The sequence below is a fragment of the Osmerus mordax genome, chromosome 3, assembly GCF_038355195.1.
Source record: "Osmerus mordax isolate fOsmMor3 chromosome 3, fOsmMor3.pri, whole genome shotgun sequence".
Classification (NCBI taxonomy): Eukaryota; Metazoa; Chordata; class Actinopteri; order Osmeriformes; family Osmeridae; genus Osmerus; species Osmerus mordax.
In genome coordinates, this window is record NC_090052.1 from 18,127,286 (window position 1) to 18,144,246 (window position 16,961).

General features: G+C 46.1%; 2 protein-coding genes and 1 long non-coding RNA gene across 3 annotated transcripts in view; 1 reads left to right on the forward strand and 2 right to left on the reverse strand.

Annotated features, from left to right (window-relative positions):
* The first annotated feature begins 882 nt into the window (after positions 1 to 882).
* Positions 883 to 3,922, forward strand: LOC136940396 (dual specificity protein phosphatase 3-like). The gene is made up of 3 exons (XM_067232526.1): positions 883 to 1,058; positions 2,135 to 2,367; positions 2,585 to 3,922. Exons 1-3 carry the CDS (start codon positions 883 to 885, stop codon positions 2,791 to 2,793), a joined length of 618 nt encoding a protein of 205 aa, XP_067088627.1. The 3' UTR covers positions 2,794 to 3,922.
* Positions 3,923 to 5,460: 1,538 nt separating this feature from the next.
* Positions 5,461 to 11,461, reverse strand: LOC136940397 (uncharacterized). The gene is made up of 2 exons (XR_010876388.1): positions 7,397 to 11,461; positions 5,461 to 7,360 (listed from the first exon to the last, which is right to left on the reverse strand). It is a non-coding gene; the product is annotated as an uncharacterized lncRNA (long non-coding RNA).
* Positions 11,462 to 11,463: 2 nt separating this feature from the next.
* The window catches only part of LOC136940395 (thyroid hormone receptor alpha), a 36,353-nt gene continuing 30,855 nt past the window's right edge, over positions 11,464 to 16,961 (reverse strand). The window contains exons 7-11 of the mRNA XM_067232525.1: positions 16,775 to 16,922; positions 16,455 to 16,660; positions 14,815 to 14,961; positions 13,723 to 13,981; positions 11,464 to 13,100 (exon numbers count right to left, since the gene is read on the reverse strand). Coding sequence (XP_067088626.1) covers positions 12,850 to 13,100; positions 13,723 to 13,981; positions 14,815 to 14,961; positions 16,455 to 16,660; positions 16,775 to 16,922 — 1,011 coding nt within the window. The 3' untranslated portion in view covers positions 11,464 to 12,849. The remainder of the gene's footprint in view (positions 13,101 to 13,722; positions 13,982 to 14,814; positions 14,962 to 16,454; positions 16,661 to 16,774; positions 16,923 to 16,961) is intronic.

The window sequence follows — 16,961 nt, forward strand, 5'->3', positions numbered from 1 at the left end:
GCTTTGCACAATTTGGTCTGTGGCAGTTTTAGGCCCACTTTATGCCCTTTGCCTGCATGGTCTTTGTTATAGGCCTCAAAATGGAAATCAATAATTTAAACCTTTCCTGTTTACTTGTCTAAATGTTTAAACGTTTTGTAATGTCTTCTGAAAACTCAGCCCCAGTTAGTATTCAAATAATTACATTTTTTAAATGTATTTACTTAATTAGCCTATATATTTTAAATGTATTGAATATATTTGATATCTTCACGTCATCTATCGTAAAAAGCGGACATGGTTGTTATTTCTCAAAATCATCAATAAAAAATCTTTCTTGCATGAATATTAAAGGCCTTTTGTGCGATTTGTGCTGGAAAGTGTACTTGGACACCAAGGTTAGTGTCTGTTCTGGGCAAGTAAAAAAAGAAAAGTGACTCCACAGTAGTCAAAAGATGTACAATACAAACTTGTGAAGTAGTAAAATACATAAATAAGAGTGGATTTAAAATATCGCTCACAACTCCGACGGGTCCCAGAGAAAGGGAATTGGACCTCTGTGACCCAGTGTCACCATTTCAACCAAGTTGGTAAAGGTGATTTAGAAGGACATCCTCATGAGGCGAAGATCAGCTAAAAATAACTGTCACCAGTGTGCTCTAAATACTTAATTGTTGTCCTTTCCTTTGCAATATAATATCCATAGATAACACGAGTAAAAACTGCACACTACATGATTCAGGGAACAAATTAGACAGTAGTCTCCTGTGCTGGTCACACCCCCAATACCACTCAACCACCGCACGCTGAGAGGTGGTGGGACGCGAATGGACTTGCGGTTTTGGATTCCATATTCAACTTCAACAGCCGGTTGTAAACTGACCCTTAGCCGCCACGTTTGACATGAAGAAAATACGCAGCCGATCGTTTACCCATACGGTTACCAGGCAAATCGACATGACAGATTTTGAAGTATCCGTACAGCAGTTGAATGACCTATTGGCAAACGGGAGTGGTTACTACAGCTTGCCATCACATCATTTCAACGAAGTGTTCCCCAGGATTTACGTCGGAAACGCGTGAGTTGATTTTTAATGTCCTTGTTTCTTGATAGGTATGGGAAGGTACATTATTAATGCAGTTTTCTGTTCACAATTACTGTATTTATGGACATACTATAGGAGAAGCTCCTCTCAACAGATATGATGAACACAATATTAACACGATAGGAAATACATTATTAATGCACATTACATTCAACCATATCCATTAAATGATATAATTTAATAGCTTAGCTAGTTATGAATTTTGCAACAATAACAATGCATAGCAGTTGTGTGTGTGTGCGTGGGGGTGGGGGGGGGGGGGGGGGTGATGTGCTAATAGATGAGGTATAATAATGCAATAACAGATATATTTGAAAAAATCCTAGATCAGCTAACAGTGTAAATCTGCACAGGGACATACGCTCTCATGATCTTCTGAGAAAATCAGTACACATTTTACATAACCAAGTCCTCAATTAATATTTGTATTGTGTAATCACCCAAGGACTTTAAACCCCAAATTTGAACTAAATGACGGAAAATAATCTGGGCACACCAAAAAGCATCTGCCTTGAGGGCACCGAAGAAGTTACATAACAGCAGCCAGGGGATTGTGTGACTCATGCCTGTCCAATCGCCATGTTCACATTCAGGCTGTTATCGCTGCTATTCAGATTCTCCCCTTAGACATCATGAATAATAGATGGAGGACAGTCCCTTCTGTTGTCTCGGAGTGAGAGGAGAAGCTTGTGGGGATGTGGAGATGGGCCATGCAGGAAAGAAGTCAGCCTGCTGCTCTGAACTAGTGGCTATTTCAGGTATCTTAGTCCCAAGAGGTCCTGTCTAGCCTCGAACAGAAGCCTACTTATTTTAGTGTAATGCGCAGCCTGGCCAGTGAACACTTCCCTCCTTTTCGTTTTTCTATTGTTCCGGCTCCAGTCTCACAGACCCCGATGAATCCTCATCCCGAAAGAGCTTTGCTGTCACACACCTGATGAGAAACATGAGGTTATTTAGGATTATCAATAACCAGCTGTTGTTTTACCAACAGTGGGTCACTAACCTAGCTTCCCACTTCCTGTCGCCCATGTCATGTGACTTGACCCTAGGTTTGTGGCGATGAACGTCATGCGCTTGAAACGCTTGGGAATCACCCACATCCTGAACGCCGCCGAGGGCGTCTCCTTCATGCACGTCAATACCAACGCGGAGTACTACGCTGGCACGGGCATCGCGTACCACGGCATGCCCGCCAGTGACACCGACCACTTCGACCTGAGCGTCTACTTTGAGGAGGGGGCTGACTTCATAGAGAAGGCACTGGCACATAAAGACGGGAAAGGTGAGTTTGTCGTTTGGTGAGTTCTGTGGAGCGGAACAGGCCTCTCGGCCGGGTGGTGTGGATTTAGCGTCATTCTTTAGTCGTTCAATAGCAGACCAGGTCGTTTTAATTCGTACATATGCATGTATTTGTATATGTAAGGAAGCCGTCGATAGTCCTTCCTTCGCCCCGGCCCCTCACTCCCCTCACCCCCTGTTCTCCGGCCTCACCTCCCCAGGTAAGGTGTACGTCCACTGCAGAGAGGGCTACAGCCGCTCGCCCTCGCTGGTCATCGCCTACCTGATGCTGCGCCACAGGATGGACGTGCGCTCTGCCGTGGCCACAGTGCGCCACAAGAGAGAGATCGGCCCCAACGATGGCTTCCTGCGGCAGCTCTGCCAGCTCAACGAGAGGCTCGCGTCCGAGGGAAAGTTCTGGAACCAGTGAGACCCTCTGTGGCGTCAGAGGTCTCCGCTTCCTCTGAAAGCTCCCAGATACACGCTCGAGCGATGCTACCACACATTGTTATGGTGTACAGTATCATTGTGTCAACAGATGCTGTCATATTAGTGTTTGAGCAGCAGTAACATACGCATACTTTCACAATGATTTTCACATGTACGCAGATGTGTGGCGGTATGTTCGAGAAGCCCACACAGGCAGAGGTCGTACACAGGCACACAGTCACTCACTGCCACCTGCTGGCTTTGATTCCTGATCGGATAATGAAGGGGAGAAGATGGAAGCCGTCTGAAGGAGGAATGTTGCCTCCGTCCTTCCACCCCCTCCTTCTCAGCGTCGATCCTTCTCTTCTCTCCTTCTATCCCTCTCTCCCTGAGTCTGACTCTGACCTAGCTCTTGCCATCACACTGCCAGTCTAGGAGGCCCTCCAGCCTCTGTGAGCTATTAGCACTGTGCCCCACCCACCAGGGATTTAATAGTTAATATATCAGGTTTTTGTACTTTAAAAAGGGTTCCATTTGAAGCCAGAATGGCTTCTGGATATGAGCTGTTCTATCCAATGGTTCCTCCAGATAAATTAAGTTACTAAATTAAGTACTAAGTTACTTAATTAAGTTCCAAGTCACACATGGAAATACAACTTGGTTGTATCATTTTATCAGGGACTTTGGTGAAGGGGAAAGGGTCATGTCCAAAAGTATGATGCCCCATTATTGAGGAATAAGGTACTCATTACTAGGAACACTTAACATAGATGATCCCACCAAGGCACAAATGTCATATTTTCTTCATCAAACTGCCATATTGTGAAATTTATGTTGTAGCATTGTACTGTATGATACTGTATAATGTCTGTTTTATGTGACTTATGTATCAAAGTAATTTTGCACAGTTCCTGTACTGACGTAATGACAGGCAATGATCTACATTTGTTTTCACAAGACTACAAAATAGAAATGCCTCAACTGCATTGACACTTGATCTAAACGACAAGCTTATGATTGTTAACTCTCTTTTCATCTGTTCTGTAATAAACAGTGAAAAGTAATGCAATGCACCTATTAAAACTTTGTGTTTTACTGTGAAAGCCTCACTCTTTCATCAAAGTAGTTTTGCCAATACGTTTGTCCTTAGAGGATGTTGTTTTATATGTAAAGCAGAACAGCAATTATCACCAAAATCTGTTTTAGATACACTGTGTATCTACAATCAACTATCTCTGTTAACTCCTTGTTGCTACCTTTTAAAACGTAAGTACTGTCTCAGTTTGTTTATATAATCTGACAGGAGGGGGCGACAAACACAATAAATTGTAACCAGCGCGAAGTTAAGAAAATGGTGAACTGTGTGTGTGTGTGTAATATTCCGTTGATGAGACACTGGCGTTACTGAAACAATCATCCTGGCTGCAGACGGATAAGAAAGGGCTTCATTTCTTTTTCTTCCAATATATAATCCAGATGAGGTCAGGGGTTTAAGTGAAAACAGTTTTTTAGAAATCTGTTTTGAAATTGCTATGGAATCCTTATAATTGGATTACAGCAGTATTTCGTTTTCTTGTTGGACTGGGTTTTTCCTTCTAGTATTCAGTTGGATACTTGCCACCAAAATACACCTTCTTTTATTCACCTCCTCTGTGGTTTCTTTTCACTTTCTCCCCGTTTCTTTCTCTTTCAAATCCTTGTGTTTCTGCCAACAGCTTTTGAACAAGCTCCTGGCTTCATACTAAACCTATGTAAAGCTGTGTGTGTATGCATGAATGTGCACAATATTACAAGAGAGTGTTGTTCTGGTGTGTATAGACTGTGTGTATGTGTGTGTGTTTGATGCATGCATAAAAGGAGGAGAATGGAGTTGGGTTCCACTGTAACCCCCCCCCCCCCCCCCCCCCCTCCCCCTGTCCGTCTCTGCCCCTGTCCTCCTCTGACCCAAGCAGTTCAGTTTAGGATAAGTCTGAGCCGGCAGAATAGGCTAACATGCTTATGTAACACTGATTTGAATGAGCGAGGCTGTGGGGGCCTGTGTGTCTGCGTGTGTGTGTGTCTGTGAATGTGAGGGTGTGTTTATGCAACTCTATTATGTGTGAATGGTAGACTCACAGCATGAATGACTCTGCTCCGACATGTGCTTGGACTACTTAATGGTGTCTAACTGAAGTTGCTTTTCTCAGAGAATCTTGTTAAATTAATGTATAATATATGTAATGTTGTATGTGGTAGAATGTGTATATATTTTTCTGGCAACTCTGGCCGTGGAGAAGACGAGGAGTGATGAGGAGGTGGTGGGGAAACACTGGGATTGGTGCAGACAAAAGCTTCCTCTGTGACATCATCTCCCCCACAACAATTTGAAAGCACAGCTTTCGACTGGAGTTCAAAGTTCACCTGTCTTTAGTAGACATGTACAGACCCATGGAAAAACCTGTGTGAGATAACTGGTTTATATTAGCCATCGAATTATAGTAGTGTTATCCGACATACATCTGTCAATGAATGTGACAGTGAGTTCAGAAGAACACAATGACATACAGAGCAGGTTAGGTAAGACTCATGACTCCAGTCTTTAGGGAGGCGGTATCCTGGACCTTCAATATCAATTTCCAGTCAGTAGGTTGTTTTGTTTACAGCTCTAAGTAAACGTAAATCATAAAGGTATATTCACACATTTATTACATAAATATATTGCAAACAGACCAGCAGCAACAACCATAAAAATATTTTCCTTAAGAAACAACCCCACAGACTCTGGCTTCTTCAAGGATTGTTCACTCCAAGTTTCAGCGCTCACAGTAAGCAAACAGGAAAGATCAACATAACACATCATCAGTACATGACACAGGAACAGCACTTCATTTTATGGAACTAATAATGATTTGAATGTTTTCATATACCCAGTAATCTGTACAGTATTATTTACCCAGAAACGTCTTTATACTGTATATACTGTATGTGTTAACCTTTAGAACTCCATGGTTGTATAGCTATTTTTGTTCTGTTGTGTGTGGAATTACTTCTATGGGGTAAGTAACCGACACCACAGGGCAGAAAAAAGCTTAACTAAATACAAGAGTAAATACTGTTATTAATGTGCCATTTGCCATGGGAGTCAGATAGCTGAGCGGTTAGGGAGTCGGGCTAGTAATCTGAAGGTTGCCAGTTCGATTCCCAGACGTGCAAAATGACGTTGTGTCTTTGGGCAAGGCACTTCACCCTACTTGCCTCAGGGAGATGTCCCTGTACTTACTGTAAGTCGCTCTGGATAAGAGCGTCTGCTAAATGTGTAAATGTGTAAATGAAATTTGTGCCGCCTACATGAATACTGCTACACTAATCTGGTGAGGAAAAAAGAATCACAGTAAAAATCCGGATTTATGTGTGTGTGTAAACTGAAGAGATGTTGATTTTTCCCTGCAAGTTATTGTTTGATCTTATTACAAAGAAACTACACAGAGGAAGTCAAAAGAGGACTCAAATGTAAGCAGTCCAATGTTTGTAAGAGCATTATTGATCTGATAGTCCTGGTCATATGTTGTACAGTCTACAGCACTGGATAATCCAGAAATCGGATCTATATGGACGACAGTACCGAGAAAACAAAGAAGCTGGCTCAGTGGAGCTGGCTCAGTTCCTGGTGTGAGAAGTAACCTTGCCTGAGAACTTAGAGACTACAGTAGATGCATCAGCCTCCAGGCTAATGGCTTCAGTTCAGCTAAGCTATGGGTTTTAACCTGGTTGGCCATTCAAATATGAAGGATAGAAGCAAACTGCTCTGTCAGACCAGTTGGATGGAGGCTCATCATTGAATGTAGCTGGAGCTAAGCGGAGGCTGTGTGTTTTGTACTCGTTTGTCTGATATTTGAAGGAAACTAGAATCTCAGACGTAACCAAAAATGTCTTCGCGCAAAACAGTTTATGTTAAATCAACGCTGAACCAAGCTTCAGGACAACTAACTTTTTGTATAATGTCTATTACGTATACATTCTTCTGTGAGTAAATTGAGGCCAATGGCCAGTACAGGATGTGTCTCTTGGTTGTAATGGACTGACCCTTCCAGGACCCCAGAGTTCCAAATTCTCTTTCCTCCTGTAAACACAGTATAAACAGACTGGGAATGTCGATGGTGAAATACAACCTCCTGTAATCTCTCAGCTGCTGTTCTCAGCAAGTCAGCCAATGCCTAACAACTGAATGATTGTTTCCATGACTGTGAAAACGATGGTTTCATTTGAGCAAACTTTTGCTGGGTGACTGTGTCTGCTTTTGTGATGGCAGGATGAACAGATGGCATGCCTAAACACTGTAACCGACCAGGTAAGAGAAAGCAGCCCAATGATGTCTGTGTGAATGAGAAGTGAACATGGGAACCTGCTGAGGAGCAGGTGCACTTACACACAAAGACACATACATCTACACAAACAGAAAATGTCCCCTAAACAAATTGCGGTCAAATCAATCGAAACGTGAGCCATTCACAATATTCAGTTTGAGGGCAGACGTTATGTTTGCCCCTGGAGAAGGCGTTGACAACTCTGTGCGGTCTGAATGCAACCCCCTCAGAACCAGCCCTCCCTCCCCAGGATGAGTCGACAGGCAGCACAGAATGCACCAACACAGAAACAAACAAGCATGACAGATCCATGGTTGAGTCTAAACAATAATCATTTATTAAAGTGAAAAGGTCCATGTTTTCTGGTATACCTGAGTTAGGCCACCTCCAGCCTGCCTCTCCATTGTGACTGTGAAGTGAAAGCTAGTGTGCACTATCTGTGTGTCCTGCGGCTCCAACGGGCAGCTCCGCTGCTGTTCCGGGGCGGCCAAGCCACACCCACTAATCTGGGATTGAGGATTCAATTCATGAGGGGAAGTGAAGACATCCTTGTTTCCTTTTATAGAGATTAACAAGCCCTATTAACAACTCCAAAGTCATTTTTGATACAGCTATAAAAAGTCGATACGCCGTAGCTTATCAGTTTATCTTTGAATTTGGACGTATTCTTTAAGCCTGGTAGACTTATTGGGACACTTATGTAAGAAGCACATAGATATAAGAGCTACTTGGATGCTAAATATTACCAAATTGCATTAAGTGCTAAAGTTGGGTGTACCTGTGTGTGTGAGGGAATTATTAACAATTAGGCAGTGGAAAGACACCAAGCATCATGGGTACTGGAGGCTCGTGCATGAGACATCCAGTGGCGCACACAGTCAAAAAGGAATGACACATAGCACAAGCAAAGTTTTGAAACAGCCAATGGAATTACATCTTACAAAATCTCCACCACCTTTTTCAAACACACACACGCACATGCAACAATGTCTTTTCGTTTTCTTAAGAGACACGGATGGACCTGACCGAGAGTTGAGCTTCATGTACACGTCTCTCACTGACTTCACAGGCTTTGAACAGAGGGTTCCGCTGAGACAGGAAACATGGCTATTCTGACAGTCGAGCAGGTTTGATAAGTGCTTCTTGTCCATCATTCATATTAGTGGGACCCCACACACGTCCTTTCACATTGCATAGCCAACTTTCTGGGGACAGTAGTTGAGGTAAAAGACAGACGAGAGGTGAAGCAGTGCTCTGCTCCCAAAATCAATTGAAAATGTTGCAACAGTGTACCTGCTGAACTACATGTCTAACATTTTTATGTTGAGTTGACATTTTCGAATATGCCATTCGTCATAAACAATCTGTACAATCAAACCAAAAAATGTGACAAGTGATGATTACAAAGGAGACCACAAATAAGCCAGACGAACAGGTGCAACCTTAGTGGGTCTTTACATGGATTTGATTGGTGCTTTAATCTCCATACTAGCTGTATAGCTACATTCAACAGTGAGCCTCTACCCAGAATGGCTGCGTCTTAGGAATCTTCTGGAAGGATTGCACTCTGATAGAATGTCATCTGATGGCTGTGAGACAAATGGAGGACGTGGTTGTAGAGGACACCGCAAGACGTCGTGAAAATAAGGACAGCAGGGGAGTGGGACAGTGAGTGACAGATACCTTGAGGAGGGAGAAGGAAGGTTCCTGACGGGTGTCACTTAAACTTTAGAGTGAACACACACACAGCCACAGTCCTTGCATGTCAGCTATGGAAACTCCCCATTCGTTCTGATGCTAATTCCGTTGTTTGAGGTATGAACCGTTGTTTAAATCTCTCTTCTTTTTTTTGGTTTATGTTTTGTGTTTTTCTCTCTCCAAATTCATCTGTGATACTTTTTCTTAGAAAAACTAATACTTCTGTTAACATTAAGACAGACAAATGGTGGCTAGATATAACGCAGGAAAAAGTTGCCCCTAAACTGCTAACCTGAAGTCAGATGAACTAGGAACCATCTAAAGATTAACATTAGGATGGTGCACACAACCTAGGTACACTAGGACCCAGATCAGCAGTAAGGCTCACCTCCCAACCTGTAGCCGTCAATATTACATAGCAGCTGTGATCAGAGTGAAGTTTCATGACTATCTAACACTGCACTGATGGTCAGAAAGTGCATACAGCTGTTTTACACGGTAAAGCATCAATCAAGCTTTAAAGACACAACATGAACATTAACTTACCAATATCAATATCAAATCAAATGCAAAAAAAAAGAAAACAAGAATACAAAAAAGCAACAGTTAAGAACTTACAGTTCCAAAGTCCTTTTTTACTCTCACTTTCTCTGAGCTTTTACGTAAGCATCACTCTGTTGCCTGACAAACAGCGTTTAAACCACAAAGTGTGACACACATCAAACCTGTGTGGCCCACGGTGCACTTGTAGTGTACAGCTTCTTAAACTCTGGGACTTCTCTGTTTAAAACCATTTTTACATTCCTCACGAGGACATTGTCATGTCATCAGGATTGTCTTCCCTCATGTCTTCTAAGTGCTTCCAAAGTCTGGGGCGGAACATAGGGCGGGCGGGGTATAGGATGGATGTGTAGGGTTAACAGGAGGGAAGAGGGTCTGGATAAGGGAAGGAGGGGGGAGTCGAGGTGAAGATGCTTGTTTAGAAGTGTTTCCCTGGGTAAGTTAGTAGTGTTATGAGATAGGGAAAGTGGCAGGAGCCAAGGTCACAGGTGTTGGGACAGACATAAGAAACAGGGGCCTTGAGAAACGAACATTGACTAGACATCCTGACTAGACAGTAGAGAGATATAGCTCTCTGCTTTCCTGTGCTGGTGCGATTGAGCGCGTCTGAAGGCAGTGTGTTCCGCTGTGCTGGTGCGATTGGTTCTGTCTGAAAAATAGGGACAGCGTTCAAGGGAACACTTGGACGTAACATCAACCGAAGCAGGACATGTCCACGTTGTACACAGCTGAGAGCAGCGATTCTGCCCTCATGTGCAGACAGACACTAATCCTAATCTAGAGTATGGTTCACAGTGTTGCTAAGAGTAGGGTTATTACACAGAATGCCACCACACTAAAATGGGTTTCAAATAAAGCCTGTTGGAATCACTTATGCCTCAACATATTGCGTATTGTGCATGTGATTTCCTGTCCTGCTATTGCTATGTGCGTACATGAGCCAAAACCCATTGATGTTTTGGATCATAGATAAAACCTCCAGCTATTGTAGGTTGTATGTTGAGAGCATTGGTGGCTTTGAGAAAGAGCAGGGGTGGGGGTGGGGGTGGGGGGGGGGGTTGAGCATGAGGTTAGAGACAGGAGGTGGGGCTTTTAAAACAAACAGTTTGAGTTGGGGTTGGATATTTGGGGTGCGGGCACAGTCCAACTCGACGATACACCTCGATAGACACGCAGGATGAGGTCTGAGGCTCCGCGATGTCGAGCGAAGAGCCGCTTCACCTGCGGTGATGGGAAGCTGAGCACTGACGGGAGTGGCAAACTGGCTCTCGTGAACATTTTGGGGCTACGAGGATGGGGCGGTGCGAGGGGCTTAAGTGCAAAACAGAAACGGCTAGTCACTTGCCTGTGAATGTGCGTGAGTGTAAGTGCAGTTTGGGGGGGGGGGGGGGGGGGGGGGAGGGGGGAGGAGAAGGAGGGGTGGGAGGGACTAGAACACACTAGGCAGAAGATAAGCGGTTAAGAGTGGATGTCCGAGGAGGACAGTGTGATAGTCATCTCAAAGGCTTGGTGACCCTCCAGAAGCATCCGTTTGCTCGCGCCTGGTGAGGGGCTTTCCCATGGGACTTGCTGAAGCACACAGTATGTCCTACGTCTGTACTGGCTACGCCTCCATCAGGTTTTCCACCTGCAGGTAAAACCTCTCTGTCCGTCCAGCTACGTGAACAAGGTTGTGAACTACGTCCACGGTTGGAAAAAAAAGTCCAGGTGACCATGCCAACGTGGCTGTGGCCTGGCCTCCTGGCATGGCTTCTACTGGTCTCTTCCAGCAGCAGTTAGTCAGTCATCCTTTAAACAAAGTCCATGAAGTTGCTGTCTTAAACAAAGAGAAACCCAGAATGACTCCTGGTCCTTTTTGTGTGGGACAAACGCAAAAGAAAAGGGAGAACAACAAAGCCTGCTATTTTGATCCGCGTCTGTTACACTGTCAGAGAGATATATTAGACCTGTACTGCCTAGTGGAGTAGGGGACCCAAAATAAACATATTGGCAAATCTTCTTCGCAACTGTGAAAGTGTGTACGCACATGTTTGTTTGTGTGTCGTGTGTGTGTGGGTGGGTGCGTGTGTTTGAATGCATGGAGCAGCCGCTGAGATGAGGGGTGAGGTAGAATTTGTGGGATTTCGAGGCGGGGCTTCAGGTGCCCGCGGCCCTCCGGCGAAGCCAAAGGAGAGGTAAGTGACTCGCCCGCGTCCCACCCTGACCCAGGAAGAGGGAGTTCTGTGTGATGAGCGGGGGGGAAAGTGCGGTCGGGGAAACACAAGCCGGCAGCCAGGTCCAGAGAGGTGGTGAAGTCAGGGACAGATAGAGACACAACACAGAAGTGGACAACAAACATCAAATGAGGTAAAACGACGACAAACTGAGTGTATGTTTGCGAGTTTGTGTGTATAAGGATGGGGGCGGGGAGGTGAAGAAAGAGGTATGTTTAGGAAGAGAGGTATACTGAAGGTATTCAGGTAGACGTGTATATACGTGGAAAAGGACTTGGAGGTACACCATTGATTTGACCGATATATGTGGGTACAGAGGTATGTATGTACTGTATACAGGCATGCTGATGTAGAGTACATGCAGACTGAGAGGTATGTATGTAGGTCTGTATCCAATGTATGTATGTACTGTATCTATGCATAGTATGTATATATGTATGTATGTACACTATGTATGTGTGTGTGTGTATGAGAGAGTAAGGGAGGTAGCTTCCCAAGAACATCCCATGGCTAACATAGCCTTGCCCTGCACAGTGGGTGGGAGGGTCCATGGGAGAGGGGTGACACACTTGTTATGGTTCCAGGCAGAGTGCGAGTTATACAATGACAATCGGGGGGGTCAACTTCTTCTCCAGGGCGTGTATCGACCCCCCCGACCTGTTGTTTTTACCTTTTTTAGGGGGGGGTCCAAGTCTTAATTAGGGGGAGTCAGACCCCCCCAACCCCCCGTAATTCGCACCCTGCTTCCAGTGGAGGATGGTAAGGAGGGGCATGTAGCAGACCGAGCCCAGGGAAGAGGGCTCAAGGCTGGGCGAAGGATTCAGCTAACAACCCTCTGGGTTTAACTTCCACCAGCTCAGCTATATGTGCACACAGTTTAACCATGTTTCCAATTGTGTGTGACAAGTTTGACTTTCAGTGTTACTGCAAATAAAGATGTGTGTTTGTGTGTGTCGCCATATGCTGTCCACTAACACAGAACTCTACCTGTTCTGCTGCAGCCTTGCTCACGCACGACCAGAGGGCAGGACAAAACACAAACGAATCATCAAAACGAAAAAAAAAAAAAAAAAAGGCCAACTTTTTTCCTGATTTCTTAGCTTCTCAGTGACAACTGTGCTGGACGCGGAGGCTGTTGCAGTTGTAGTTTCCGAAATCAAAACAAAAGCTTGGAGGGGGCAAATCCTGTCCTCTCGTTTCGTCTTGTGTCCTTTCAGTCCCACCTCGGCCTCGGGTTGTTCGTCACACTTCCTGGTCCTCGAAGACCTCCAGGAAGAGCGGGGGGAAGAGCTCGTTGGGACACTCCACCTTCATGTGGAGGAAACGGCTGGCGTGGCACGCTCCGATCATCCTCAGGTCGGTCACCTTCATCAGCAGCTTGGGCCAGAAGTGGGGAATGTTGTGCTTGCGGTGGTTAATGTAGTGCTCGAAAGCTAGCAGGTAGACCTCCTGGCACTTCTCTATCTTGTCCACACACGTCAGGCCTGAGCGGTCTGAGGGCAGACAAGGAGAGGTGGAGGGGAGGTGGAGGGAGAGGTGGAGGTGGAGGGAGAGGGAGGGTTTCAGGAATCAAGTGAACGGCCTTCAAACTTTACAAGTATTACATATTAGATCAGGTATACAGTAATACTGTCACAGGTCAGCTATTGACTCTCCCACACTACCTACCCAGTCAGAGCCTATCCAGTCACAGCTACCTACCCAGTCACAGCTACTTACCCAGTCACATCTACCTACCCAGTCACATCTACCTTCCCTGTCACAGCTACCTACCCAGTCACAGCTACCTACCCAGTCACAGCTACCTACCCAGTCACAGCTACCTCCCCAGTCACAGCTACCTCGCCAGTCACAGCTACCTACCCAGTCACAGCTACCTACCCAGTCACAGCTACCTCGCCAGTCACAGCTACCTACCCAGTCACAGCTACCTACCCAGTCACAGCTACCTCCCCAGTCACAGCTACCTCCCCAGTCACAGCTACCTACCCAGTCACAGCTACCTACCCAGTCACAGCTACCTCCCCAGTCACAGCTACCTCCCCAGTCACAGCTACCTCCCCAGTCACAGCTACCTACCCAGTCACAGCTACCTCCCCAGTCACAGCTACCTACCCGAGCTCATGAGCAGCACGGCCTGAAGCAGTGCCACCTCCGAGTCGTCCAGGTTGAACTGCGCCAGGCTCTTGCCCAGGTCAAAGATGGCGTCCGACACCACGCCCAGGCCGCCGTTCTTCAGCTGCTCGCGCTTCACCGCCATCTCGCCGCTCAGGGTCAGCGTCTCGCTCTCGGGGTCGTAGCGCACAGCGGCGCGGAGCGACATGACCTCCATGCAGCAGCCCTTCAACAGGATGATCTGGTCTTCGCAAGGCAGCTGGGAACACGCACACGGATGACATGAAACACACAGAACATGCACACATGTGAACTCATAAGACATGTTAACACACACATGTTCATACACACACACACACACACACACAGACACACACTTATAGAGAGAGAGAGGATACTCTCTATCAGTATAGTTCAGAGCTGAGTCCAAATTCTATTTTTGTGGGCTCCTTTCCTTCTCTAATTGATGATTCACCAGACACACAGCACAGACACACACATACACAAATGTACAGCACATATCCACTTGATGACTCCGCGCACACATGCACACACAACCACACACACACACAACTAGCTCTACCACTCAAGCGGTGAAGAATCTGCAGGGTTATGAGTCATTGTAGAGACTCAGGGGGGCTGGTGTGAGGATAATTGGAGCTGACGGGCGTCATGACAATCGCAGCAGCTGCATGTTGCTAGTGTCCTGTCATCACAGCCAAATGTGTGTTAATGAGCCTCGTTAGCCTGTCATGCCGGCTACGAAGAAAAATGCAGTGTCCATAGGAGGGAACGCAAATACACCAAATATATGAGACAACACGCGCACACACGCGTGCACACACACACATCCAACAACTTACAGACACCCATGCACCCGCACACACACACAGACAGCCATAGACTTCCAGACACACACACACAAACACACACACACACACATCCAAAGACTTCCACACACCCATGCAGCCGCACACACACACAGACAGCCATAGACTTCCAGACACACACACACACACACACAAACACACACACACACACACACACGCGCGCACACACACACACACACACACACACGCTTGCGAAACCCACCTCTGAGAACATGGGCAGTTTCTTGGCGAAGTCGACAACACGTGTGATGGCGGGGGTGATGATCTTGGTGAACTCACTAAAGGCCTCGAGGTCCACCTTGTCCCCATCTGGGGTGTGGACCATGGGGGACTGGCCAATGTCCTCTGGCTGGCAGGGGACAGGGAGACAGGCACTTTCAGAAAACGAACCTAACCGCCAACATCTCCCGAGATAACGGTGCATCAAAACCCCTACTAACGAAAAACGAGGATATGACTGGATGTTCTAGCATGGTCATGAGTTGATAAAACCAAACCACAACGTTGAGACAATCCTACACTGACCTAGTGATACCTGTTAGTGAGCTCTCTAAGGCCTTTATCCAAATGAAAAATGCCTGTGGGTGTTTGATTACACAACATCAAGGGGTCTGCTTAGTTTTGACCTCGACGTCCTAATCTGCACCCATGCATCGACTGCATGGAAAATTATCATGATGTGCTGTTGTCCTGTTCTTGACCTGGGCTTTGATTATCATGTCACTTCAAGTTAGCCCAGCCTGAATCCAAACCCATAGGTGTTGAAAGCCAAACGGATCAATATGAGTGTGTGGTTAACAGCATCAGGGCTTCCAGTAGACAGCTAGACCTGACTGTAATGGGGACCTCAGGACATCAGTCACTACATGGAAGAATATGTTTTTTAAATGTCTTAACACAGCTGTGTTGAACCACTTGCCTTTTTAAAGTAAATTCAACATTTTCTTTTAGTGCAGGTCTGGTTTAGAAAGTAGAACTTCCTCACCCTGGAGACACTACAGAGCCTTTTGGAATGCAGGGCTGTGATTGGTCAGTCTCTGTGATCTGAGGCCAATCAAATCATCTGCTGCCAAATACAGAGCCAGACCCAGCAGCTCATCTCTTCTAACCCACAGAGGATTACATAACATATTCATAATTATAGCATTCCTTCACACAGTCAAAGCGTTATAATTGTTTATTAGAAATGAAATGAAATCTTTACTTTTGGGATTTGTGTACGTGTGGGAGGGGAAGAGGTGTGTGTGTGTCCATCTCTGCCTCAGTGCGTCACTGTCACACACGTGCCCAAATCCATGTGCCTACTTTCATCTTTTCCTCAACTAAAAAAACTCCCCTCACAGTCATCACTTATCCTCACATGCACTGGTTGCCTGGCAACAGTTGCTTTAGACCCCTGGGACTAGACAACCTTTGCCATGGAGACATGTGTTCACGCAGGGGGACTTGTGAGAGAGGGGTTGCTAGGGCAACAGCTGCTGAGACTGGTGAGGGGGGGGTTTCTGAATAACATCTCTAGAGTAGAGACTACAGACACTCCAGACCAGGGCTGTTCAACCCTGCTCCTAGAAAGCTGTTTTCCTACAGGCTTTACCTCCAACCCCAGTTGTAACTAACCAGATTCAGATTGTCAGCCATCTTGTTATTGGAATCAGTTGTGCTAAATTAAGGTTGGAGTGAAAAGCTACAACGGTAGCTAACCAGGGACAGGGTTGGACAGACACGCCGTGGAACTCAGAAAGGATGAGGGATGGTTATTGCCTGTAAATAACGGTCAGAAGGCTTTATATGGATGGTCCTTGTCATTTCGAGGCCTGGACCAGCCAACCAATAGTGTCTCACCAGGAACTTGCGTTTCTGTTTCCAGTGGGATCCCTGTGCGTTGGTGTGGCGGTGAGCTTGGGTCACCATGTGGATGAGCTCCCACTCAGAGCCGTTGGGCTCGGGCCGCGTCTGCAGGGTCTTCACAATCTCCTCCTTTTTCCTCTTCTCTCGGTTCTCCTCTATCAGGCGCCGTTTGGCCACCCGCTTGGAGTCGTCCAGAACCACTGAGGACCCAAAGCCACAGCGGGGGTGAGGGAGAGGAAAAAACTAAACGCTGTCGTTTTTTTGGATCCAAACCAAAACGTGTGTGTTGTGCGCATGTGTGCTCCGACACTCACGGTCCATGGCCATGCCCACGGAGATGCACTTCTTGAAGCGACACAGCTGACACTGGTTGCGGGTGATCTTGTCGATGATGCAGCAGCCATCGTACTTGCAGGAGTAGGCCGGGTGGAGGTTCTTCTGGATGGTGCGACGGAAGAACCCCTGCGGACGCACAGAACGGCGGAAGAATTAAGAATTTTA

Bases quoted from the DNA above. Each gene is read 5' to 3' on its own strand.
- LOC136940396 (XM_067232526.1), top strand. From the start codon at position 883: ATGAAGAAAATACGCAGCCGATCGTTTACCCATACGGTTACCAGGCAA. The intron at 1,059-2,134 runs GTGAGTTGATTT...ACTTGACCCTAG, and splicing joins AGGATTTACGTCGGAAACGC to GTTTGTGGCGATGAACGTCA. The intron at 2,368-2,584 runs GTGAGTTTGTCG...TCACCTCCCCAG, and splicing joins GGCACATAAAGACGGGAAAG to GTAAGGTGTACGTCCACTGC.